This window comes from Elephas maximus, chromosome 8 (genome assembly GCF_024166365.1).
Source record: "Elephas maximus indicus isolate mEleMax1 chromosome 8, mEleMax1 primary haplotype, whole genome shotgun sequence".
In the NCBI taxonomy this organism is placed as follows: domain Eukaryota; kingdom Metazoa; phylum Chordata; class Mammalia; order Proboscidea; family Elephantidae; genus Elephas; species Elephas maximus.
In genome coordinates, this window is record NC_064826.1 from 77,252,807 (window position 1) to 77,267,924 (window position 15,118).

The window sequence follows — 15,118 nt, forward strand, 5'->3', positions numbered from 1 at the left end:
AAAAGAAGCCAGTCAGAGGGTATCTTAAAAAAAAACCTGTTGCCGTCGAGTCAATTCCAACAAGTAGCGACCCTACATGACAGGGTAGAACTGCCCCATAGGGTTTTGAAGGAACCCCAGGTCTGAAGGAAGCGCCCTGCTCCCAACGCTGCTTTCTTGGTGGTTTGAGGTCCTCCTCTCTTTCTGCTCCCTTCTCTCTATCTCAAAAGAAATTGCAACCTAATCTTGCAGATTGAGTCCTGCTTCATTAATATATATATAAGCCTCATTAATATAACTGCCACTAATCCTGCCTCGTTAACATAGAGGTAGGATTTACAATATAGCTGAAAATCACAGTGGCTGCAACAATGGGCTCAGGCATAACAATGATCATGAGGATGGCACAGGACCAGACAGTGTTTCATTCTGCTGTACACAGGGTCACTACGAGTTGGAACCAAATTGACAGCACCTATCAATAGGAAAATCATATCAGATGACAAAATGGTGGACAACCACACAATACTGGGAATAATGGCCTACCCAAATTGACACACATTTTGGGGGGACACAATTCAATCCATAACAATGTCTTAGTCTCTGGAGTCAATATATCTTTACCAGTTTAGTTTTGGGGTTTTGTTTTGTTTTTTTCTTTTCTAAATCAAAATGGAATCTAAATTTTTGAAGTTATCTTTAGCATGTAAACTTTCAAAAACCCAAAAACTAAACCCATTGCCATCAAGTCAACTCTGACTCATAGCAACCTTATAAAGGACCCACAAGTATCTAACTTATTCAGCAAGTGATTTATTTGAAAGGGATATTGGGGTAGGGCTTGAAATTAAGAGCTAAGAAAAAAGGGGACAACAATGTAAGAAAACAAAGAAGAATGAGTTAAAAGGAACCCATGGAAAACAATCTGTGACTTGGCTCTGACTAAGCAAAGTCATCTGAATTGTCATGCCTTGGGGTGGCATTTGATTCAGACCAGTATTGTTCTACCATTTATTGACTAGAGGTTAAAAAGGTGCCAATGGGCCCCATCAATTTAAGAAGCTCAACTGCTGGTATAAATCTTAATTTACTGCATTTATGTCTTGTTTTGTTTTGTTTTGATTTGATTTGATTATTATTATTACAGTTCAGAACAGTGTAAAAGACTTGGCAGGAAGTAGTGCCTGGATTTACTGAGGCTCTTGGGTCACTATCCTAACCATTATAAGGAAATTTAGAAACAAATAAGATTACTGGGTGTCTCCAGGGGAAAACTGTGAATTGTTTAGAGCAGGCTCCCAGGTTAGTTGAATCTAGTCTTTCATTGGTTTTGAGCTCTTTCACAACTCTGTAAATTATGACTGATAACAAAGCAAAATAACTTTTTCTTATAAACATGCAAGTAAATTTTGTCCAAAGTAGGTTCAATTGACTCTCCTCCATCTCCCCATGGTAAAAGCAAGATACGTTTATGAATTCACTTCAACATTCTTTTACTTCAAATAAATTAGTGCTTCTTTGGTTCCGTTTGGAAACAGTTATAACATCTGTCTGGTATCCTCATTAATAATAAGTTAAATACAATCTTTTACACATGTTAATTTTATAACTTAATGAAATTCATGGTTTTGCTTATTTTTTTTTTTAGTATCCTTTGACATCATCAAAAACAAGGCAATATTTCTAGAACAGACCAGATTTTTGGAAGTTTATTTTCCAAAAAAAAAGTTTAAAAAATATTTACTTTCAAACTAGCTTTTAATATAAGAAAATTTTACAGATTTCATAAAAATATATTTGGTTTGCTGGTTTGCTTTACTTAATATGCATAATGTAATTGAGTTTTATAGATAACGACATAATTAATTTCATTCATTAATGTTCCATCCATACCAATGCTCTCACATTATTACTATTTTTTCTCCAAGTAGCTCATATTACAATGTGATAAAGAAATGTCTATAGCAAAAGACAAATTCCAGAAAAGTCTTACAACCTGTAATACTAGAAATTTTCTTAAAGAAATTACCATAATATCCTTAGGTCATCATGCCCATTTTAAATAATTTGGCATTTAAATATAGAAACTTCGCAAATGAGCCACACTATACTGTCTGTTCATTTTATTCATTCTCAGAAGTATAAATACTTACCCCGTGTTCTTTAGCAGCTCTGACAACTTTAAGGAGGACATCTTCCTCAACAAATGGTCTCACAGCATCATGGATAATCACTACTTCTGGCTTAGAGAGCTTAGATTTGGACCCATCCGCTGCCAGTGCTTTTAGTCCATTGAAAATTGACCTATGGCGGGTCACTCCAGATTCAACTAGCGAAATGCGTTTATGCTGGTACCTCTGGATAATACCATCCATTGCTTCCATGTTCTCTCTAGTTACTGCCACGACAATGTCCTTTATCCAAGATACTCTAAAAGAAAAATGCATATACATTTCATAAATTGATTCTTGGACAACAACTAAAGTTAAGGTAATAAAAAAGCTGAATTACTACTTAGTATTACTATATCTATATAAGGAAATAGAAAATGAAAAGTAATGACTAAGTCAATTTTATACATCTTTACTAATTCCAATAAAGAGGTAGATAAAAAGTAAAGAATTAGTATGCCACAGGATTGATAGATAATGATTGACAGACAATTTCATACTATATCAGAAATTTCTTAGTTAAAAGTTGAAGTTCAACAACTGGAATATTAGTAGATTGAGAACACAGAACGTAGCAGGAGTATCGTACGTTCATACAAAGAATCTGTTCCTTCTACATTGGTCAGCTGAGCCCTCACCCCGGGAGGTGTTTTCCTAAGCATTGTTGTGTCAAATTTTTTTTTATATGTTCCTGCAAAAAAAGTAGCCTAGCATACTTACAAAAATACCTCAAGGGAGTGTGAAAAGTGCACAAACTAAATTTGTATGAATATAAATCAGGATTAAATACAGTGAAAAAAAATCAAAACTTAATGAAATGCTAAAATAAAGACATTGTTCTGTTGAATCATATACAAAATATAAAGCAATACGTTTTCTGTTGTAAAACATTTTCTTAAAGTAAGATCTACTGACCTGCTGGACTGCAAACAGTCCACACTTCTGAGTGGCTACTACATTAAAGCAGACTGGCAGACTTTTCTGGAACACCAGTGCTAATGGAGATCTACCTGTCTTTCACTGTAGATTCAACGATCCACAGCCAATAAGCCCAAACTAGGAAAACTGTCTCTGATCTACGGTAGCAATCGAGAGAAAAGGCCATCCTATAAATAAAGGTCATTTTAAATTTTAATGGACTTCTTAGCCTGTGAGATCCTGTATGTTCATGCTAAAACAGGTCTTGAAAACATTTTTAAAACAGATGGAACAGAGGCCTTAAAATTACTGAATAATGAAAATTACTATCTCCTTTTTTTACTGAAAGACAAAAATTAACACTGAGTTTCTTCATTCAATAATAAACAATCTCCTACCTTCTGTTATTGAACGAAACCTCCCTCCAACCCAATATCCCATTCTGCCAGTGACTACCCCAATACTCCCCTGATGAACAAAGCCAAGAACTACTTTATAAGCATGCTGCCTTTTTAAGTACATTTATTTTTAACAAATACTTTTTGAGGATCAAATAAATGATCAGCATCGAGGATACAATGGAAATAGGCAGTCACTGCCTTCACAGAGTTTATGGTCAGATATGAAACAACAACAACAAAAAACTATTGCAAGCTGCAATTAAGACCTATGAAGGAGTGTTCAGAAAAGCATATAAATGGAGCACCTGACCAGCACCAAAGAGGCAGAGATGGTGTTCCTTAAGGAAGTGGAGTTTGTGTAAGATCCAAGAGGTGAGTGGCAGGTAAGCAGGCAAAGGGGTTTGGATGGAACGAGAGAGGGGTGGTCCAGGCAGAGGCCATGGCAAGGTCCTCAAGGACTAGAAGGAAGGCAAGATAGAGTTCTGTAAGCAAAGGGGAGAGGAGCCCATGAAGACACTGGAAGCCTAGGCAAGTGCCAGTCCAGGCCTTGCAGACCTCCCAGACTATGTTGGTGAGGTGGAATACTCCTTAATCCTACTCATAGAATTGGGACTCATAGGAAAGCTTTAAGTAGGAAAGTATTTTCCCACTTAAAAAAAAAAATAATAATAAGGAATACCTTATGTTCTAGGTACTGTTCTATGACATAACAGAAGCTGTGATAAACAGAATAATGGTCCCTGAAAGATGTCTTTGTCCTAATTCCTGAAACCTGTGAATATGTTACATGCCAGAAGGAACCTAGCAGAGTGATTAGGGTATTGAGATGGGAAGATTACTCTGGATTATCCAGGTGGACCCAATATAATCACAACGGTCCTTATAAGAGGAAGGCAGAAGGGTCAGAATCAGAGAAGGAAATGTGATGACAGAAGCAGAGGTCAGAGCGAAGCAGGGCCACAAGCCAAGGTATGTGAGTGACCTCAAAAAGCTTGAAAAGGAAGGAAGTTCTTCCCTAGAGCCTCCAGAAGGAACGCAGCCCAGTCAATACTTTGATTTTAGCCCATTGAAACTGATTCTGGACTTCTGACCTCCAGAACTGCAAGATAATAAATTTGTGCTGTTTTTAAGCCACCCAGTTTGTGGTAATTACAGCAGCAATAGGGAACTAATACAGGAGTATAAAGGTGAAGAATGGATTGGGTAGGGGAGAAAGGATGCAGACAGAGCAGGCAGGAGGCTGCTGCAGTACTTTAGGCAAGACAATGACGGTAGTCTGGCTATCAGATAGGGCTTGTATATGGGATTTAAGATATCATTAAGCTGTGATAGATATATTTACAATAAGGACCAAAAAAAAAGTAGCTTTTGAGGCTGCTGATGTAAAACCAAACAGCTCATGGGATTTGGCTCCTTGGTTTGGAGGTCCTAAGGTCATGGTTTCACGGGACTTCCCAATTAATTGGATTAATAACATGTTTAGTGCTTCTGTTCTACCTCCTAGTTTACTGCATGGTGCTTGGGGTCTTAAAAGCTTGCATGCAGCCATCCAGAGGAACTGGATGATGCCTGGCTACCATTACTGAACATTTTGATCAAAGATTCCATAGAAGAATCCTGATCAAAAGAGGGGAAATGTAGAACAGAATTTTAAGTTCTCATGAAATCCAGATTTTCTAGAGCCATGGAGTCTGGATGAACCCCTGAAACTATTGCCCTGAGGTAATCTTTAAACCTTAAACCAAAAATACCCCTGAAGTCTTTTTAAAACCAAATGTTCAACTTTACTAGTAAAGAATGTCTGCCTTGAGCATGGTGCTATTTTATGATCTATTTATATGGGATCAAACTGACAACAGCAATTTGAAAGATTAGATAGGAAACTTCGGGGATGGTGAGTTTATTTTAACGGAGGAGGAATAACTCAGAAAAGGAGGGTAAGAATAGTTACAACTCAAACACCGTCATCAATGGTGTATGTTCTGCTGTGTATATTATAAACAACAAAAATAAATTATTTTTCAAAAAGAGGTAATTAAGAGGTAAATAATCTATGTGAGTCAGTAGGAAAGGGTCACAAAATAAATCTAGTGTCATATAATATGAAGTAACAGTAGCTAACATACTATGTTCTCAGCATTTTTCATGTTTTACCTCATGTAATCCTTATAATGAATCATGAATTTGATTCTAGTACCCCTTTTTATATATGGGAAAACTGAGGCACAGGATGGTTAAGAAACTGCCCCAAGGTCATACAGCTTATAAGTGGCAGAGCTGGGATTTTAAACCAGTCAGTTTGGCTCCAGTGTCCATGATCTTAACCACCCATATACTATCTCTCATAAAATATGAAATATAAAATTGTAAAAGATATCTGAGCATATCAAGGGTATCATAAATCAGAAAGACATCAGAGCCTACAAATACATTCCATTTTATTTTTCTACACTACCATTTTATCCCAAAGATGACTTGATATACAAAAAACTTTTTTACCATCTTCCAACACAATTCAGTATTTCCTTTTATTTTTTCTTCTAGAATATAGGCTCCATGATACACAGCGACAATGTCTGTTTTGTCCATTGCTTTATACCTGCCATAACCAACTTCAGATCCTAGCTATGGGGGACCTCCTTTGGGTTTGAGAGGTAGTCAAGTCTTCCTTCTTAAATGAGACCACTCATTTAAGGTAAAACTCTGAAGTCTAAAGATTCAGACTCTCATTGAATGAATATTGTAATTGTTAATTCTGATACTCCAGTTCTAAAAGAATGTCTTGAGGTCTTACCTGTGTGCCTTGCCGTGACTGCCTTGCAATAAACTAAATGAGTTTATTATGCAGGACAAGAAAGCCCTGGCGACACAATGGTTAAGCATTTGGCTACTAACCAAAGGTTAGCATTTCGAACCTACTCAGAAGCTCCGTGGGAAAAAGACCTGGTGATCTGTTTCTGAACAGATTACAGCCTAGTAAACCCTAAGGGGGCAGGTCTACTCTGTCACATGGGATCACTATGAGTTGGAATCGACTTGACAACAACAATATGCATGAAAACCTGAGTACTTCTCTAAACAAAACCCAAAACCAAACCTGTTGCCACTGAGTTGATTCTGACTCATAGCGACCCTATAGGACAGGGTAGAACTGCCCCACAGGGTTTCCAATGAGCAGGTGGTAGATTGGAACTACTGACCTTTTGGTTAGCAGCCATAGCTCGCCATAGCTCTTAACCACTGTGTCTCCAGGACTCCATTATTTCTCTACTTATCTCCAAATAAATAAAAATCCTCCAGGATACCTGCTCCTCATCTTACCCGTACAGAATCTACTCTAACCATTTCTAGATGACTTCTCAAGATCAAATTTGATGTCATCTCCTGCTGTCTCTTGAGCAAGGCCCTTTAAAGTCTGACCTCAACCTACTGGTCCAACTTGGCCTCTTCCACACCCATATTACTCTCCTACTGAGCTGGCCCCTGAAGGGAGGGCACTACATTCTGTCTCACATCCAGATCTTTGCATGTGCTGCTTTCTTTGTTTTTCAACACTGTCCCCATCCCTATTTCTCTCCTATCCCCTCCCACTCCCAGTTGAGCCCTACTTGTTCCTCAGCTCTCTATTTGGATATGGCCTCCTCCAGGAAACCTTCTCTGACTGCCATTATGGGTGCATATCTCTGCTGTCTACTTCCAGAGTACTCTGTCTTATCAATCATTACACCACATTCTGTTTAATTTTCTATCTCTCCCACCTAGACTGCCAACTAATAGAATGCAAAGACTACCTGCCAAGGTTTGGTGTATAATATACTTTTAATAATATCAGTAGTAGAATCCATAGCTAACATTTACGGAATATTTGCTAGGTGCCGTGTACTCTACAGAGCATTTTGCTTATAATATCTCACTTAATATTTACATCAACTTTGTAAGATCATCAAATATGCATTATCATCAAATGTATGTCAACTATATATTATTTTGACATCACATTAAGTTTTTTTTAAAGAGAACTAGCTATAAGTACATGCTCAATTAAATCAGTGACAGAATTTTTCTCTAAGAGATCAACCTTTCCCCTAAACTATTTACTATATTAAAAAATGGGTAAAAGGTATGAACAGGCACTTCACTAAAGAAGACATTCAGGTAGCTAACAGATACATGAGGAAATGCTCATGATCATTAGCCTTTAGAGAAATGCAAATCAAAACTACAATGAGATTCCATCTTACTCCAACAAGGCTGGCATTAATCCAAAGAACACAAAATAATAAATGTTAGAGACATTGTGGAGAGACTGGAACACTTATACACTGCTGGTGGGAATGTCAAATGGTACAATCTCTTTGGAAATTGATTTGGCACTTCCTTGAAAAGCTAGAAATAGAACTACCACACAATCCAGCAATCCCACTGTTTGGAATATATCCTAGAGAAATAAAAGCCTCTACATGAACAGATATATGCATATCCATGTTCATTGCAGCACTGTTTACAATAGCAAAAAGATGGAAGCAACAAGGTGCCCATCAATGGATGAATGGCTAAATAAATTATAGTATATTTACACAATGGAATGTTACGCATCAATAAAGAACAGTGATGAATCTGTGAAACATTTCATAACATGGAGGAACCTGAAAGGCATTATGCTGAGTGAAATTAGTCAGTTGCAAAAGAACAAATATTGTATAAGACCACTATTATAAGGACTTGAGAAACAGTTTAAACAGAGAAGAAAATATTCTTTGATGGTTTCGAGAAGGGGAGGGAGGGGAAGGGAGGGCGGGCGGGCGGGAGGGAGGGAGGGAGGGAGGTGGTATTCACTAATTAGATAGTAGATAAGAACTATTTTAGGTGAAGGGAAAGACAACACACAATACAGGAGAGGTCAGAACAACTGGACTAAACAAAAAGCCAAGAAGTTCCCCCAATAAACTGAATGCTTTGAAGGCCAGCATAGCAGGGTCGGGGGTTTGGGGATCATGGTTTCAGGGGTCATCTAAGTCAATTGGCATAATAAAATCTATTAAAAAAACATTCTGCATCCCACTTCTGAGAGTGGCGTATGGGGTCATAAACGCTAGCAAGCGGCCATCTAAGATGCATCAATGGGTCTCAACCCACCTGAAGCAAAGGATAATGAAGAACACCAAAGACACAAGGTAATTATGAGCCCAAGAGACAGAAAGGGCCACATAAACCAGAGATGACATCAGCCTGAGACCAGAAGAACTAGACGGTGCCCAGCTACAACCGATGACTGCCCTGACAGGGAATACAACAGAGAACCCCTGAGGTAGCAGGAGAGCAGTGGGATGCAGACCCCAAATTCTCGTAAAAAGACCAGGCTTAATGGTCTGACTGAGATTAGAAGGATCCCGATGGTCATGGTCCCCAGACCTTCTGTTAGCCTGCGATGGGAACCATTCCCAAAGCCAACTCTTCCAATGGGGATTGGACTGGACAATGGGATAGAAAATAACACTGGGGAGGAGTGAGCTTCTTGGATCTAGTAGACACATGAGGCTATGTTGGCGTCTCCTGTCTGGAGGGGAGATGAGAGGGGAGAGGGGGTCAGAAGCTGGCCGAATGGACATGAAAAGAGAGAGTGGAGGGAAGGAGTGTGCTATCTCATTAGGGGGAGAGCCATTAGGAGTATATAGCAAGGTGTATATAAGTTTTTGTATGAGACTGACTTGATTTGTAAACTTTCACTTAAAGCACAATAAAAATTTTAAAAAATAAAGATATTTCTAAGTGACAACTTTTAAAGATATAATATTGCTATTTTTGGTGAAAAATTACATTGAATTAAATCTTAAATACAGAAGAATCGAGAGGAAAAAAGATGATGAGATAGATGATGGGATACTGCTTGACAGAGTAGTTATTCAAATATGTGTTTAATGAATTAATGAACTAATGAACTCCCAAAAGTAAATTCCCATTTTATTGAAATGCTTTCAAATAACTAGAAAACAACTCTATATTTCATCAAATAGAAAGCAGTCTATGGAGATGCAAATAATTGCAAATAGATATTTGTGTTAAATGTGGTATCAGACTATTTCAAACAATTGTATGATACTCTAAATTGAATATAGTGTTTTAAACTGGTATTGTTCAAACTGCAATTGTTTCTCAAACTGAAAAAATTTTAAGACCCATTAGTGTGTCATCAAATCAGTTTACTAAGTTTAGGCCAACAGTTTTGGGTGAATGCAATAAAACTTAATAATATTAACAGAAAAATTGGAGTGCACAGCCCATAGTAAGGATAGGTTGTTTTCATGGAATTTTCTTTCAAATATATGTGTTTGTAAGTATGTTGTTAACACATCAAGCCATGATGCAAGATGTATTTCTTATTTTGGTCACAGTAAAAAAAAAAAAAAAAAATGGTTGGAAACTGTTTTAGGCCACTCTTAAGATAAAACGGACTCATTATGCTATTTTACTCAACAAACCAGCTTACACTCAACACTTGCAAGCCTTTATAAATACTGTTTGTATTCCATGGGATTTATACACATTCTTTTCCAGTTATAGAATTAAAAGCCTTTCACAGTATTAAAATTTAATAATGTAGAATCATGAGACTGAAAAAGACCTTAAGTACCTCACACAGTGCCTATTGAACAAATATTTGCTGAATAAATGGATCTGGTCTACCTTCTTAACTGGAGGCAGGTCCACACCTAACCCCCTGCAGTCCCACAAGAGTCTGTCAAGTTCTCCTGAGTATTTTCTTCCTAGCACATTCCACTGGCAAATGCAAACCTACCCCTAAGCCCCATACAGCTACAGATATTTTGAGGAAGAAATATAATATCTCAGATGTTATTTTTCTCCAAAAAAAAGCGTAAGTATTACTAACAGGAGTACTCTGCTCCGATAGTTTAATAAGACTGGTTAAAAATAGAATATTTAAACAAACGCTTTAAAAACCAGATGGAAAAGCAAGTCCTATTAATACTTTTAAAGTTCCCTCACCGAGGCTGCAGAGGTGTGGCCCTGAAGAGATTGTGGCAGCTGCTACTCACTGCCACAACAGCCTTCATGGAAACTTGGCTCTCAGTTGTCCCATGGCTGTAATTTATAGATTCCCATCTCTCCATACCACCCCAACGTTTTAGCAGCAAAACACCGAATTGGTGTGAAGGGGCTGGCTCTTGACTGCTTACCAAGCAGCAGTCCTCCCCACTTTGGCCCACTAAAGCTTCCCGTCATCAGGCCCCAGCTTAACCCTCCCAGCCTCATCTGTCTTAAAGAAGCCTCACCGGGCCATTGGGAACACAAACCTCTGATAGTCTGACCTGAAAAACATATAGTAGACTAGTCCTCCCTTTGACTAAAATATGACCCTCTTATTAATAAAGCCTTAAGACTAAACTATTTTTTAAGTCATTTTCAGATAAGTTCAGAACCAACCTTGTTCTCGGCACAACCTACAAATTAATTGTTTATAATGTACAAAACTTAACTATCAATTAAATAATTTTGAAAAGGTTATAGTGCATAAATCAAGCCAAACCCACAGCCTTCGAGTCAATTCTGACTCATAGGGACACCACAGGACAGAGTAGAACTGCCTCAGGGTTTCCAGGGCTGTAATCTTTACAGAAGTAGATTGCCACATCTTTCTCTCCCAGAGTGACTGGTAGGTTTGAACTGCTGACCTTTTGGTTAGCAGCTGAGTGCTTAACCACTGTGTCACCAGGGCTTCTTGATATAGTATATATATGCATATATATTTGTTGCCGTTGAGTCAATGCTGACTCATAGCAACCCTATAAGACAGAGCAGAACTGCCCTACAGGGTTTCCAAGGAGCAGCTGGTGGATTTGAACTACCGACCTTTTGGTTAACAGCCATATCTCTCAACCACTGAGCCATCAGGGATTCATACATATATACATATATGTCTACATATTCTCACAGTGGCTAATTGCAATAATTACACAGATATACCCAGATACAACATAATTTTGATATACTAACTTAAATTTTGGTGCCCTGGTGGCATAGCGGTTAAGAGCTTGGATGCTAACCGAAAGGTTGGCAGTTCGAATCCACTAGCTAGCTGCTCCTTAAAAACCCTATGGGGTAGTTGTACTCTGTCCTATAGGTTGCTATGAATCAGAGTCGACATGTCTCAGATTTGTGAGAATGCAGAAATATTTCTGAACCTAATTTCACCTTTTTTGTTTTCTAAAAAAAAAACCTTTTGAGTACAAACAGAACTTCGCTAAAGCAGAAAAACTTGAATTTTTCCAATTTTACCAAAAGGAAAAAAGTAGACAATCTGAAGCCCCAGTCAATTCATGAAATGAATTTCCTTTCAATATCTCCTTTAACTTCCTGATAATAGAACAGATACTTCAATATGTGGTATGCTGTTTGATGAATAGAAAGCTTCCTTAAGTTATCTACCTTAGGGGCTAAGAATCTCACCATTTCAAAATGCAGTCTTTCTCTTAATCTTCCTATTACCATACAGTGTCTCACCTAGCCATCAGCTGTGTCTGGTTTTGAGCCAGAGAATAAGCCTCCAGTGTTGGGTCAGGGATCTGAAGCTCTAACTGTTCCTTATTTTCCATAAACTACTTCCATATCTTCTTTCTTCCGGAGTTTTGTTAATATCTCTTATCTGCTGCACCTCTTCTTTCATTCATTTTTTCCCTTGTGTGGCTCATTTCTAGTCCTTTACTGTCTCTTGAGAAGCCTGGTGGCACAATGGTTAAGTGCTCAGCCGCTAATCAAAAGATCAAGGATTCAAACCCACCAGCCACTCTCCAGGAAAAAGACCTGGCAATCTGCTCCTATAAAGATTAAATGCGTAGGAAATCCTATGGGCAGTTCTACTCTGTACTGTAGGGTCACTATGAGAAAAAATCAACTTGACAGCACACAACAATAATTGGCTCACTTGAGGGAGGGAAATAAATACATGCTTAAATGGCAAGGTTTAACAACAGAAGAAACTAATTACATTTCTTGACATTTGCCTATGCTAACTTGGAGCCCTGGTGGTGTAGTAGTTAAAAGCTTGGCTGCTAACCAAAAGGTCAACAGTTCAAATTCAACAGCCACTCCTTGGAAACCCTATGGGGTAGTTCTATTCTGTCCTATAGGGTCACTGAGTCAAAACTGACTCGATAGCACCTAACAACAACATCCCAACTTAGGAATCTGGGGCCAAAATTCCTCTTTTGGAAGACTCTTTTCTTTCCTAAGCCTTGATTAATTAGTTCCTTTTATAAAGAATTGGAATAAAACATTTAAAATTCCAAAAACAAAAATCAACACAGAAACCTAACACTGCGTGTAGATGAAGCGTGCACAGCTTGACCAAGGCAAATGATGTCACCTAAGATGAACACAAGAAAAAAGGATCTTTTGTGTAGATATGTATATGTGAGTGTATATATATATATGTATATGTACATGCATGTATGTGTGTGCATGCATATATATTCATATGTATAATAAATCACATAGTGGGCACAGTTATGGATACTTCATAGACATAACCAAACTCCTCACAGAATTGTTTTTCTGGGTTGGAAGGCTTAGGACCATAGTCTCGTGGGACAATTCAGTCAATTTGCATAATGTAATTCATAAAGTTTATGTTCTACAACCCAGTCTGGTGAGTAGTGTTTAGGGTCTTAAAAGCTTACAAGCAGCCATCTAAAATTCAACTATTGGCCTCTACTCATCCAGAGCAAAAAAGAAAGAAGGAAACCCAATACTCAAAGAAGAAATTAGACTACAGGAATAACCATCTACACAAACCGAGGCCTCCTCTACCCTGAGACCAGAAGAACCAGATGGTACCCAGCTACCACTACCGGTCTTCTCATCAGGACCACAATAGATAGATCGTGATAGAACGGGAGAAAAATGTGAGACAGAACCTCAAAATCTTTAAAAAATCCAGACTTACTGGACCGGTTGAGATTAGAGTACTCCCCAGGAATATTTTCCTGAGACGCTCTTTAAACGTTGAACAGAAACTATCCCTAAAAGTCACCTTTTAGCTAAATAGTAGATTGGCTTACAAAATAAAGAATATCACCAGTGAGTAAAATGCTCCTTTAAAAAAAACATCTATATGAGACCAAAATAACTTTAAAACAAAGATGAGATGGTAGGAGGGCAGGGAAACTAGGTTGCTGGAAATAGAACAACCAAAATGGAAATAATGAGAATGTTCATGCATTGTAAACAATGTAACTAATGTCAGTGAATAATTTGTGTAGAAGCTGATTGGGAACCTAATCTGCTGTGTAAACTTTCACTGTAACACAATAAAATATTTTTTAAAAAATTAATCAAATGGGAAGGAAAGACAAAGGCTTTCAGGCTGTTCTTTATAATTGTCTAATGGTGACTAGATACTCCCTTGTCCATTATAAAATAGAACAGTAAGATGTATCCTTATCCCTTGTCTATTACAAAATAGAACAGGAAGATGTATCCTTAGTGGGAATCTCACTTTATGACAGCATAGAATTGTTTAATAAAGTTAAAAAAAAAAATACAACAACAACAAAAAAAAAAACAATAATCTATTGCCATTGAGTCAATTCTGACTCATAGGGACCTTATAGGGCACAGTAGAACTACCCCATACAATCTCCAAGGAGCAGCTGGTGGATTTGAACTGCAGACCCTTTGGTTAACAGATGTAGTGCACTGTAGCTTTTAACCACTGTACCACCAGGGCTCCAGAAAAAACACACAGAACTCTTGAAAAAAAAAAAAAAATCCAGAAGTGTTATTTTTCAATGAGCATCTTTAATTTCCCAGTCAAGTTAATAATAACTAGGGATCAAAATTTACCCTTATTGAGTCCTCAAACCTCTATTAGTGAGATGACAAAAGCTTAAGCAAGGAAAATGCCCTGTCTGATGAGGGACAAATAAACTTTATCTGAAGTCAAATTCTGGACATTACACAGATCATAAAGGCAAGAAGACCTGACACCGTCTAGTATAATGTAGATGATTAACAGGGTGACATCCGATCACATATTTTATTTTCTTTCTTAGACTGTTGAGCTTCCTCTTCTCTTTAACAGATGCATAATTTAGAAGCATGCATAATTTCTCTAGAGAGAGCAAAAAATGAGACTTTTCCAAAACATTTTGTTTCCATTTCATTTTTTTAACTTGCATAATTTATCCTTTGGAATGAAATTACTTAGGCCTTTGGCGTCACGCTCTAGGAAAATTATCAGCAATCTATGGAGTCCATCTTTTACCAAAAGAGAAACAAAAGGGATTTCATTTCATAAATGGCCAAAAAGCATCCTTTCACACACTTGTAACACAGTTTCCAAAGATCTTCTGGGACATACATGACGCACAATCACATTCCCTAAAGCTCTTTAGGTATTTTAATAGTGACAAAAATGAACTATGAAGTATTCCAGAAAGAAGGTTTTGATTAATTACTATGGCTATTAGTTTGGGTATTATGACTGATGTTATGAAGGAAAAATGGAAAGAAGTGTTCTTTTGCCTTATTTTCCATAAACAAGGCCTTTCCAGAATATTCTTTTACTTTTAAAATGTTCGTAGTATCTTTGTTTCTCTGTGTATGTGCATCCACCTATCTCAGGCTGCCTCA

General features: G+C 37.6%; 1 protein-coding gene across 2 annotated transcripts in view; it reads right to left on the bottom strand.

Annotated features, from left to right (window-relative positions):
• Nucleotides 1-15,118, bottom strand: part of CRPPA (CDP-L-ribitol pyrophosphorylase A) — a 315,043-nt gene that overhangs the window by 297,465 nt on the left and 2,460 nt on the right. For both annotated transcript variants that reach the window (XM_049894652.1, XM_049894653.1), the window contains exon 2: nucleotides 2,133-2,409. In XM_049894652.1, coding sequence (XP_049750609.1) covers nucleotides 2,133-2,409 — 277 coding nt within the window. The remainder of the gene's footprint in view (nucleotides 1-2,132; nucleotides 2,410-15,118) is intronic.